Source organism: Hydra vulgaris, chromosome 08 (genome assembly GCF_038396675.1).
Source record: "Hydra vulgaris chromosome 08, alternate assembly HydraT2T_AEP".
Lineage (NCBI taxonomy): Eukaryota > Metazoa > Cnidaria > Hydrozoa > Anthoathecata > Hydridae > Hydra > Hydra vulgaris.
Window position 1 is genome coordinate 24812024 of NC_088927.1, and position 12896 is coordinate 24824919.

The 12896-nt window shown below is 26.7% G+C and overlaps 1 protein-coding gene across 2 annotated transcripts in view; it reads right to left on the reverse strand.

The window, feature by feature from the left end:
• The window catches only part of LOC100206246 (DNA ligase 1), a 62088-nt gene that overhangs the window by 24058 nt on the left and 25134 nt on the right, over window positions 1–12896 (reverse strand). For both annotated transcript variants that reach the window (XM_065803301.1, XM_065803300.1), the window contains 7 exons: window positions 6963–7038; window positions 6619–6683; window positions 5699–5800; window positions 4594–4670; window positions 3830–4107; window positions 3540–3751; window positions 3182–3292 (listed from right to left, as the gene is read on the reverse strand). In XM_065803301.1, coding sequence (XP_065659373.1) covers window positions 3182–3292; window positions 3540–3751; window positions 3830–4107; window positions 4594–4670; window positions 5699–5800; window positions 6619–6683; window positions 6963–7038 — 921 coding nt within the window. The remainder of the gene's footprint in view (window positions 1–3181; window positions 3293–3539; window positions 3752–3829; window positions 4108–4593; window positions 4671–5698; window positions 5801–6618; window positions 6684–6962; window positions 7039–12896) is intronic.

Sequence of the window (12896 nt, forward strand, 5' to 3'; positions counted from 1 at the left end):
ATACCTAAGCGTATAGTTACTAACAGTGTTTATATTAAAAGCTTCCGTCTTGTATTAAACAACAGCAATGGCTTCCATGTATTGGACTTTTAGTAGGTAAACCTACTAAATTGGTCATTCTCTACTCCAACTTGCATGTATACATCATATTTTAGAGTTCTTTATAAAAGCAACATCCAATGCTATTTGTGGTCCAAGCAAATCACTAAGAGTTCAGCTATTTAAAAGGTTTAAGTAAAAATTTTGTAACCTTAATAAGAATATAAAAAAACCTAGAGTGTCGGACTGGCCTCATGACCAAAACAGTTTTTTATTTCAACAAGTACTAGAAGTAAAGAATGGAATGCTTGGAGAGAAAAACGTTTTTTTGTGAGGACTATTAAGAACTTATTCTTTTTTTTTTTCAGTGGACATGTTAAAAGAGGTTTCCACATTTGGTATTTGGTAATGAAGAAAAATCTTTTTTATTGTCTTTCATTGCTAAAAAGTCATGGCTGCTTTTCATCTGTTAAAATTAAATAGACCCCAAGAATGGCTAAACATCCCATTGTAACAAATTTAAAAACTTCATCGTTGCAAAAAATCTTTATACAATCTTTTTTGTGTCAATGATATTGCAGAGCGAGGTATCAAGCCTATAGGAAACATCAAAAACAAGTGTTTTGATCCAGTAAAGAGAGAACAACTTTGTTCTCTCTTTACTGCCTCAAGATGTATAAAAGCATCAAAAAAGTAATATTACTCAAAGAAATTAATTAAAACAAATTTTCAACAAACAAAAATAATAATCTTTCAGTCACGTTATTAATTGTAATTTATCAATATAATCAAATTATATTGATAAATATATAAATTAAATATTGATAATGTTTATTGTAAATTTATAAAATTTTGTATAATTATTTCTTAATGAATAATAACTAAATTGTGTGAACACCACTAAGAAACAATAACAATTAGTGGATAAAAATGTTGTGCAAAATTTGCACAATCTGTTATTTAAACTTCCAATGTTTTGTGGGGGATTTAAAAATTGTTCTAAATTTAAAAGTTTTTTAGTATTTAGAATTTTTAAATCGAATGTTATCACTGGTAAAAACCATGGTTCAAATTTCAAATATAAGTTTAAAATGGACCCCTAACATGACACTGCTACTTCAGCCTTATGGAAGTTCTTTAATGGAGGAGCAGCTCAATTAATAACAATAATCCTGGCTTGATATATTGACAATAATAGAAAATAAAAAAAATTGTTGTATGGAGTTCTCTGTAATAGGCAATCTCAGTAGGACTTCATTAAAATGTTTCATGCAAAACTAAATATGCAAAAATATGTATATGGTTTATGTTTTTTTCTTTAAAAGACCTAAAGAAGTAATATATGCAACAATTCTTTTTTAAGTAACCTTCTAAAGTAAAAAAAAAACTTTCAAATTAATATTTTAAAGGACCATCTAATAATAATAAAACACGTTTTAAAATATACTAAGCAGTCACTAATTTAAACTAACTCTTTGAACTTTCTATTTATTTAATATAAATTGAAGATTTTATGAAGGTGAATTTTCTTTTATTGGGACAAATTAAAAAGTTAACAATTTAAAAAAATAAAAAATAAAAAATAATTAAACAGTATTTTTCAATATAACTTAGCATATCTTTTATTTTTTTTATATTTTTTATATTTTCCAATTTTTCAATTTTTTATTCATTTAATAGAATTTAAATTATTATTATTACATAAAAATCAAGTAGAATGTCAAGGGCTCCATATCTTTTATATAGAACTATTTTTAAGTTATTTAATGTTAAAGTAAATAGAATGTTTGGGCAATCAAGGTAAAACAACAAACATTGATTTAAACTGATAAGTGGAAGTACAAGAAATTTTGAGTCAATATTTTCATAAAGTTTAAAAAAAATATTATTATTTTAAAACGATTTAATAAAGTATATTTATAAAACTTATTTAAAAGAGAAAATAAATTGTTCTCCTAAAAATAAGTTTCATAAATATACTTTGCTACGCTAAGATTTTTGTAACTTTTTACTAAAGGAAAACAGCATTAAAATTGTTAATGATCAGTTTTAAATAATAAAATGAATTAAGATTTTAACATTATCTCACAATATTAACTATATCTTTAGAAAAAACTTAATTCATTTCTTTGTTTTTTGTTTTTATATATTTTGACTTTAATATAAATCAATTTTTTGGTTATAATTATCTTTTGGTTACTTTGTTAATGTAAAATAGTTTTTTAGTTATTTAAACTTACTATTATATACAATTATATAGTTTATAATAATATAGTTTATATATATTTTTTTATTATATATAATTATATAATTTATAATATTATAGTTGTTTAAATATTTTAAATAATTTTAATAATAATTTGTGATGCAAGTTGTCAAACTCCAGTAAAAGCAAAATGAGCATATATTTGGATAAATGGGCAAAAGATAAATGAGCAAAATGAGCATAGTATAATTAAATAAATAAAAACAATTCAAACTGCAGAATAAAATTATTTTATTTATTTTTATTGATTAAAAAAAATTTCAGTAGTTACTGAATAATGGTCAGCAGTCGTCAAAAAACTTGTCTCAAGAATGTTTTTAAATTTAAAAATAATTTTTTCAAATGGTGATTTAAAATAATTTATCTTTATTATCTGTTATATTTATTAGTATCTGTTGTTTTTGATAGTATTTGTTATGCATTAAAAATATAATTTTATTTGTTAACTTTCCATCAATTAAATTTAAAGGTTAAAATGCTTTAATCAATTGTAGTTAAAAATCAATGAAAAATTAAAAAATTTTCATGTACAAATACACAAAATACATTTTTTGTGAGTTGGTGTTATAATTAGGGTTTGTTTTATTATTTACAAATAAAGGGTTTAAGAGTGTTTAATTTAGGGAGTCTGGAATGGTTGACCATACCGTATGTTAGTTTTGACATGTCTGGCTTATATCTGTATACATCTGTTTAATTTTTTTTTTTAAACATCTTTACTTCTAACAAGGCTGCAAGAAACCATCATAAGAGTTGAAAGTTATTGGAAGAGAAAAGATGAAATTTATAAAGCAAGATAACAAATAACAAAGGAATTAAAAGATTGTAGATTATATGAAATTGTATATATTAAGAAAACCAAACAATGTTGTAAACCTTTCGCTTTCTTGTTGTCAACACTTGAAAAGGTAGAATTCTTTTATTCTCTTGATCCCAGGCTACAGACTCAGTGTCGATAATACAAGACTGCACATGTGTTTTTATTACCTAAAGTTAAAACAATGTTATGAAAAATTATTTGTTATAATTTATTATTTATACAATAACATATAGTTTAGCATATCTATTTAAAACAATAAAAATTAAAATTAACTAAATAATATTAAACCATAAGTTTTTAAAACTTTTTTTGTAAACTTTTTGATGTAAAAACAACTCATTTGTTCACATATTGTTAAAATAACATGCTTAATTAGAATGTCGTCTAAACAAGAAAAAAATTAAGCAAAAAAACCTTAGGTATCCGTGCAACAATATCTGGATATTTAGATGTATTATTTTCTTGGTTTCTGCTATATATTTTAACTTCCCCATTGTCAAGCAAATGAATTTGAGCTCGCTCTCCATCATATTTATACTCACAAACGAACTTTGCATCATCAAATCGCTTTAGAACTTCACTCACTCCTTTTGTAGGGTGTGCCAACATAGGCTTTAATGGTATTCCTAAATATACATTTTAATATCAAGCTTAAAAATGCACTTACATCCACAACCAAAATGTTAACACAAGTTTATGCTAACCTGGTGTTATGTGGCATGTTAGTGGCAATTTTCTCCAACCATTTAATAATAGTTGAGGTATAATTATATCATATGATGGTAGTTCACAATAAGCTGTTTTAATAGCCAATGAAGCCTCATCACATTCAGCCTTCAGTTTTTCTGAAGACAAAATTGTACTTGCATCAATAATTTGTGGAGGATAATCTTGACCTGGAGGAGTTAATACAACAGCTTGTCCTAAAGCTGATAACACAGACTGTTCTGCAAGACCAATTCTTAGTTTACCACCTAATGACCTTAAAAATTAAAATTAATTGATAAGGTTGATAAGATAAATTAAAAGATAAGATAAAGATAAAAAAAAATCGAATAAAAAATACAAACAACTAAGCTAGAAAATAATAAAATTTAAATTTACAAAATCTTAAATTTTAAATTTAAAATCTACATAAGAACTTTTATAAATTTTATAAGGAGATGAAAGTTTTTTGGTAATAATTCAACACTTGAGCTTCTTTTTTTATTAAGTGCAAGCTTAAATCAAAAACCTATATTCATTAAATTGAATAACTAATTTATATGTACTTTAAAAAAAAATTGGAACCATAGATGTCATTTTCCTGAGGACAGGAATACAAGATTTAAGGACTTGTTAAAGAGTTTACGCACTTTTATTTATATAATTTATAATTATTACCTGAATCAAATAAATGATATCTAGCTAATGCATACTTTTTGATATGACAGGTTATATATTATGTAATGGTTGACAAATGGTTTACCTAATTAAATATCTTGCTTCTGAGTTTTTGCATGCTACAAACATCTGTTGAATTATTTCAATTTTTTTTGCCATAGACTAAAGAATAAACAATAAATTAACATCAACAAAAGATTGAACATCAAAAAAGTATGAGCACAAAAAATAGAGTACATGATAAAGTAAAAAAGTAATTTTGGATTGCTTTCATTCAAAGATATATATTATTATAGTATAAATTACTTTTGAAAAAGTTATTATTGATGTATTTTGGGGTTATTATGAGAAACTCATCAAAAGTCATGAACCAGAAAATGAGGAATATCAATAAATGTGGATTTAGCTGCACAAGAAACCTTACTGATAACATTAGACTGAAATAGCTATCTTCAGGGTTACAATACATAAATCAATAGAGTTTATGGTTGGGCAAGCATTTTCTACAAATGAAAAATATTGGTGAAATTTTTTATTGGCCTGAAATATGGGGAGAGTCTAACCATAACGGTTATGCTTATTTTGAATGATTAAACTTAAATAACATAACTGTTATGCTAATTTTGAATGATTCAACTTAAATAAACAATTATTATTAAAAAATGCAGTGCTAGGTAAATTCAACATCTCACCAAATATTAAACTAGGTTTTTTTCAATACAAAAATACCACAAAAAATACAAAAATATAATAAAATAAAAAAAAAATCAAAATATAAAATTATATCTCATATATCTTTAATTTCCATATATATATATATATATATATATATATATATATATATATATATATATATATATATATATATATATATATATATATATATATATATATATATATATATATATATATATATATCTTATATCTTATATCATATATCAATATATCAATATATCAATATATCAATATATCAATATATCATATATCAATATATCAATATATTAATATATCATATATCAATATATCATATATCAATATTTCAATATATCATATATCAATATATCATATATCTCATATATTAATATATCTCATATATCAATATATCTCATATATAAACATACTAGCAATAAATCAAACATCTATAATATACCAACATCTATAATAAAGATAAAGTATAAAATTAAGTTTACCGAATGACCTGTCATTTCAGCTATATTTTTCAATTTTTTGAAGACACCACTAACTGTTAATGAAGGGGGAGTGAACATCATACGCTGATTAGAGCGACAACTCTATACCATAAAAAAAGAAAAAACAAGCAAAATTAACAAAAAAATTTAAAAAATTTGCATAAGCAAAAATTTTTTTTGAGTAATCATATATGAGTTGACAGGTGATGCGGAAGTAATTGGACAAACCTAAATTTAATTATTGAGCATAATAATTTATTTTTGTGGTTTTATGCGTGGGCATAAACTTTCTATAAAATATACACTTTATTATTTGAAATACAATTATTTAAAGTGAGGTTAAATGCAGCTGAACAAGAATCTTTCGAAAGCGACTTAAAATGTTTTTTGTAAATAAACTTAATATAAAAAAAAAGAAATTGTAAATCATTTTGTAAAGGAAGGATTTGCTTGAAGTACAATATATGATAACCTAAAAAGACTTGAAAATGTTTAATCCTTTTCTGATAGAAAGCACCCTGGTCGTCCAACATCCTGGACTAGAGAAAAGAAAGTCAAATTAGCGAGATTTGTCAACAATTGAAAAGGGGTCAGTCAGAAAAAAGTAGTTTTTAAATTCAGTGTAAATCAATCGATAATTGATCGTCAGTTAAAAAAAATGAATATTAAATATAGAAAACATAAAATAATAAAATATTTGTAAATAATTTTCATAATAAAAATAAATTAAAATGACTTGGTCTAACATGGTGTAATATTTTAAATGTAAATATACTTTGTTACAAAAGAAGAAAGCAATAAAAAACACTTATCATACACTTCTCAAATTTATTTTAAATGTTAATAATAATAATATATATATATATATATATATATATATATATATATATATATATATATATATATATTATATATAAAACCTCTGCAACTATTCCAAGGTCTCCTTTTTCTGCTACCTCAGCTTTTATTTGAGTCATATTTTTGCCTAAGATAAAAATAGCAAACACATATTTTTGTAAATATATATAAATATATATATATATATATATATATATATATATATATATATATATATATATATATATATATATATATATATATATAAATATACTAAATAATAATGGATATGTAAAACAGGTCTATAATAAATTTAAATTATAACAATACCCATCAAATTAAAAAGAGAATTTCCACTAAATTTTTGAAACTGACTTTATTTTTAATTATTTTACTCTACTTTTTATTATTAAATTTTTTTTTTCACCTGTTGAAGAACAAACAGCTTTCATCAAAACATTTTCACCGATTCCTAGTTCCATACCTTCATATGCTGGAGCTAACTATAAACATCATAACACTTAAATTTATTTTTCATTATTACATTCTATTTTATAAAATTCTCAGTTTAAATTTATTGTTTGTTTAAAATCAATTATAATTGACTACAAAACTATAATTGAAATAACAAACTATAACTTACAATTTAAAATATTTACCAGGTTAAAACTTTACATTTAAAGTAAAGTATGAAAAAAAAATTACCAATGCTCAGATATGTCCAGAAAAGTATTTGTTTATTAAAATTAAGATAATATAAGTACTGGGAAACTGATAAATAAATATGAATTTGAATAAAAAAACAACAACAAAAATTAGCATAAATTAAACATTTAAAAAGAGTACACATTTATAGAAAGCAAACCATAGTAACCTTGGTAAACTTTTTATTCATATTAATAATTGTACTTGTTTACAAATATTTTCAAGCTTACAAGCTTCAACTCAACTTTTTAAGTGTCAAAATATTATCTAAGTGCCGACATTCCAACAAATTTCTACTGTCCTCTTTTGATACCGGAGACTAAATAGTTACATCTTTAATTACGTCAGAAGTTGTTCTACCCTAATTTTTAATTCATTTGTAAAGAAGTTGGTAAAACGGTTTTTTCTAATGTTTTTTTATGATTTAATAGCTGATGATCCTCATCAACAAAAAATGGCACAAAACTTAAAGTACTATTATTGTTGTTTTTCATTTAAACAAAATTTAAATATTTATTGCTCTATTATTGTAATACTAGATGTTATGACCCATCAAATACGGATCTAGGGGACACCTACCTTTATTTTTACAATTATTCAGCTATTTATCTTTTCTTTATTTCTTTACTTTAATGTTTTTTGAATAAATGTTAGAAAAATAATTCATTTAAAAATTGTTAATATAATAATTCATTTAAAAATATATATATATGCGCACTTTATTTGTATGGTTAGAGCTTATTAAATCTTGTATACCCATTTATCTATTTTGAAAGAAAAAATCTCAATTGAATGAAAACACCTTCCTACTTTAAAAAATAAAATTGCCTGTTTAATGTCCTAAATGCGCAGATTAACTTTATTTACAGAGTAAACACTTAGCATAAGTATCTCTAAAATAGAGAGCAAATTGCGTGACATTTCTTGCGTCGCTTTTCAACACTTTTCAACACTTGTAGAAGGCCTCCTATGGAAAGATTTAAGGGATAAACAGATTCTATCTGTTGACCAGCTTTGCACTCCTTCATCTATGAGGCAGATGTATTTATAATACATTGTTTCCAGTTTAGGATGTTGAATGCTAGATCTTCTTGACTCAATGCATGGGTTTTGCTTGTGTCTCTGTTTTTATGACTAGGCAACTCATTCTATTATCTCCTAATATGGATACAGCTCTAAAATTCAGTTTTATGGTTCCGAGGCCGGCTGGTAGTCAGGTTTCCCTAACTCTGTTGTAGCTCTCAGAGAGGCTGATTCTATCAAATATCAGAGAATAACAAATTTAAACATGACTAAAGTACCAAAAACTATAAAACACAAAAAACCATCATCATCACCAAGTTCTCTAAAGCTATCATTCACTAATACTTGTGGTCTTTAAAGTAACTTTTCTTCTGTTGAGTCATATATCTTCCAAAGTTCACTAGACCTACTTGCTCTCTGTGACTAATTTGAGTTCAGCTGTCTCATTTTGTGATCTTAGAGTTAATGGTTACCTTCCTTTAATTCATAAAGACTCCAATAGTCACATTAGAGTCTTTATGAATTAAAAGGCCTTGGGCATTTACATTCGTAAATGCAATTCGTACATTGCCCCTTGGCCTGGGCATTTACAGTCATAAGAATTCACTCATTTGTTGGGAAACTAGGTTTGAATCCACCGACTAGACTGCAACCATTTCCTATAGACGCATGTAGAATTTAGCAGATTTAGTGTTACAGTGGTAATAAAATTGTTCTAACGGTACTTTTGAATAAGTATATGTAAGAAAACAATGATTCATTATGCATTTGATTATTAATTGTCTTGATTGTATTAAAATAATTAAATTTTTATTAATCACATGGCAATTTTCTATAGACGCACTAAAGTTTTTACGTGTTTTGACGAGCAATTTTCTATAGACGCACTAAAGTTTTTACAAGTTTAGTTGCAAATTTCTTATATTCTGTAGTATTTTTTATTTTGTGAGTCGAAATTAAGTTGAACTTAACTAAATGCCGAAAAGAAAGATCCTTACCGATATTGAAAAAGGTCAAATATTGGTTTATTATCAAGAAAAAGTTCTAAATCGTGAAATTGCTAGAAGATTGAAGAGATCAGATCACATTATCCATAATTTCTTGAAAAATCCAACAGATTATGCAACAATCAAGAGGAAACTAGGGTTTCTCATTTCCTGTAAATTTAGCATCCCAGGATTCCCGGTGTGTAAACTATTTATCCTGGGATTTGCCGAGATTCCCCGGCATAATTTTTAATATAATAACAAGCGGTTTGATTTGTGACTTAATCGTAAATTAATTTTTCCCATAAATAGACCCGCAGCAGAAAAAGCTCTTTCTGATTCAATTGATGTCGGCTTGATGGTCATTAATGTGGAGTATATTCTTTCTAAACTTTCGCTACACTTTCCAGTTGTCTCAAAAAGTTTGATTTCTTTTGTGAGGTTTTTTAAATTGCTAATGTTTTCTAGAGCTGCTTTTTCTACTTGTTTGACATTACAAATAGTTGCATCCAATTTTTGTTCAAGTGCCAAAATATTTTTGCCTATTAAATTTGGAGCAACAGGTTGAGGTATTGACGGGTCAGAAACCATGCTTTTATTATCATGACCCACTTCAACTATTTCATTATTTGATGAACTAGTCCTAGCATACTCTATGTACAACCAGGTATAAATTTTTTTTGCTGCTTATAATACATGTTTGACGGTAAGAGTAGTTTGGAGTTGATTCCCGATTATAACTAATTGGGTTGTTTAAAAATTTTAGTAGTCCAATTAAACTGGCATTTCTGCGTTCTTCAATTCTCTGCTGCACAAATTGAAGCAGTTTATTAGCTATCAAATTTTTTTTTCTCCGCCAAATCGTCTAAGATAAATATTACACCTTCTGCGTCAAGTAGAGTAGCATTACTTCTACCAAGTCTTTCTATTCCAACTTTTATCGGTTGCCGAGAAATTGTTATAGCATTCATAATTGCATATTCATCTTCGAAGATATTCAGAACTTCTTTTAAATTGATCATTGCTTTTAGTATGCATGTTTTTAGTTTAAGGAATCTTTCTAGCATTGCAACAAGACTATTCCACCTTGTTTTGATATCTAATATCAGCTTCAGTACTTTATGAAACATGGATTTTACGTAGATTTGTAAAACGTCATTTTTAAGAGGTGATTTGCGGAAAATTAGTACTACTTTTTGAACCTTCTGGATTGTTAAGGCTATATTTACGCTATTTTGTAAATCATCAATAAACGTAACACCTGTTGAGCTGTATGACTAATCATTACAGTCAAACACATCATCAAACTAATCGTAATCACTCAAATTTTCATCGTAATCTTGCAACTGAGATTCAAATTCAATACATTTTGCTGAAGAGTCTGACTTTTTGTAAAGAATATCACATACTGCCAAATAAAGTCCGTGGGCATAACACAGCTGATGTTCAATACCACTTAGCCGTCCAAATTTTTTCATTACAAATGCTTCGTCAGTGACACTAGCTACGATGTGCTTTTTAACTGATAAATCGAAATCTGACAGTTTATTTTCAACCAGATCAACAATTTCTTCTGCAGGAAGTGATCCAGCTATCGGAGTCAATCCCAGGTTCCAAAACTTTGTTAATAAGTGTAAATTTATGTTTAAATAACTTCGATTTTTTAAAGACGTATTCATCTAACAATTAAGAAAATCGCGACCCGTAAGATATTTCTTTTGTTATCTCTGAAACCACAACTTGTTTGACTAAATCATATTGTTTTTTTATCATACTCATAACATGGGATGGATTTGGTAATAGCATGCATTTTCAGACAATGATTTTCTAATGAATTCACTTTTTGCTATGGCATTTATTGAGAAGCCATCCACCATTGCTAGCTTTGACACAATTTCCTTGATAGTCTGCTGCTTAACAAACAATGTGATTTTCTTTAGTATAATTTTCATTTCCGAACCAGTATCTTCATGTAGATGCTTCATATTTAAATCCAAATCTTTATGTGCATTTTTTAAATGACGAAGGAGCTCACTTGTCCAAAATCCTTTGCACATTATCTTTACATTGCACTTTTTGCAAATTGCAGATTCCCCAGATTTTTCTTTGCAAAAATACTGCCATGCTTTCGATCCACTTACAATTGACATGTATAACTAAATTGAATCATAAAACAACTAAAGGTAAAGTTACAAATATTTCTTATGTATATATGTTATCTTACATACGACTTGATATGTCTTTGTTTGCCGTTTTTTAAAATACTAAAATTCTTAAATATTTCAATAATTCAATACAGAAAAAGTTTAACTTTTCAATAACTTAGAAGTTTAAAAATCAAACTTACTGTTTTCGTCGCAGGAAATCTTTTTTTTTTTCCTTATATTTTATAATAACGAGAAAAAAGAAAATATCGCATTGCAAATTGCAATGCATTCCTTGAACTAGATAGTTTAAGATAGTTTCAATAACATTTCTTGTTGTGTTAGGTTTTAATATAAGATATGAACACATAAAACACAACTAAATGCAATAATATTTTTCTTATTTTTGGTCGAATTAGTTCAAACAGTTATCATATGTAAAGTTAAAAAAAAGTAATGTTCTGGGATATAAGAGTGATATCCCGGGAAATCCCGCTGCCACTTTTATCCCTGGGATCCCGTTTAAGAAACCCTAGAGGAAACCAAAGAAATCTAAGGTTTCAGGCCGTGAAAAACGCAGAATTGTTCGACTTGCTTTAAATTCATTAAAAGTTTGAAAACAATTAAGTCAGATTTGGGTTTAAATGTTTGCAAGAAGACAATTAGGAAAGTTCTTAAAGACAGCCCACACATTGTACAATCAAAAATGAATAAAGCACCAAATTTGAAGCCCATTCACAAACAGAAACGGATGGAATTCGCCTGCGAAAACATTACACGCAATTGGGAACAAGTAAGAAATTTTATTTTAAATTCTCATGAATACGTAAGATGTCTAAATAGCTGAATAATTTTGTTTTCAATACCAGGTGATTTTTTCGGACGAGAAAAAGTTTAATCTTGATGGGCCTGATGGTTTTAGTGGCTACTGACATGATTTGAGGAGAGAACCCAATTATTTTTCAATAAGGAATTTCGGTGGTGGATCTTTGATGGTTTAGCTTGGGTTTTGTGCAACAGGAAAGTTAAATTTAGCATTTACATCTTGCAAAATGAAAAATTCTGAATACATTGATGTGCTAAAATTATTTTTGATTCCATTTAAAAACAAATACCGACGCAAAAAGTTTGTTTTTCAACAAGACAACGCCAGCATTCACACTAGTAACGAGACTAAAGCTTGGTTTGAAGATAAAAAAATAGAGCAAATGTGGTGGCCTGTTCGCAGTCCAGATTTGAATCCTGTTGAAAACATCTGGGGAATCATTGTAAGACGTATCTATGCTAACCAGAAGCAATACAACTCAGCGGCAGAGCTAAAAGTAGCGGTATGAGAATGCTGGAACGATATGGAGCCATAAGTGCTGGAAAACTTGGTGGGAAGTATGCCAAAACAAATTTATCAAGTAATTGAGCGCAAAGGAGGTCCAATCGAGTATTAAAAATGTGATAAAAACTTTTTTTTTGATAGTTTTGTTGAAAATGTGAACTGCATCTATAGAA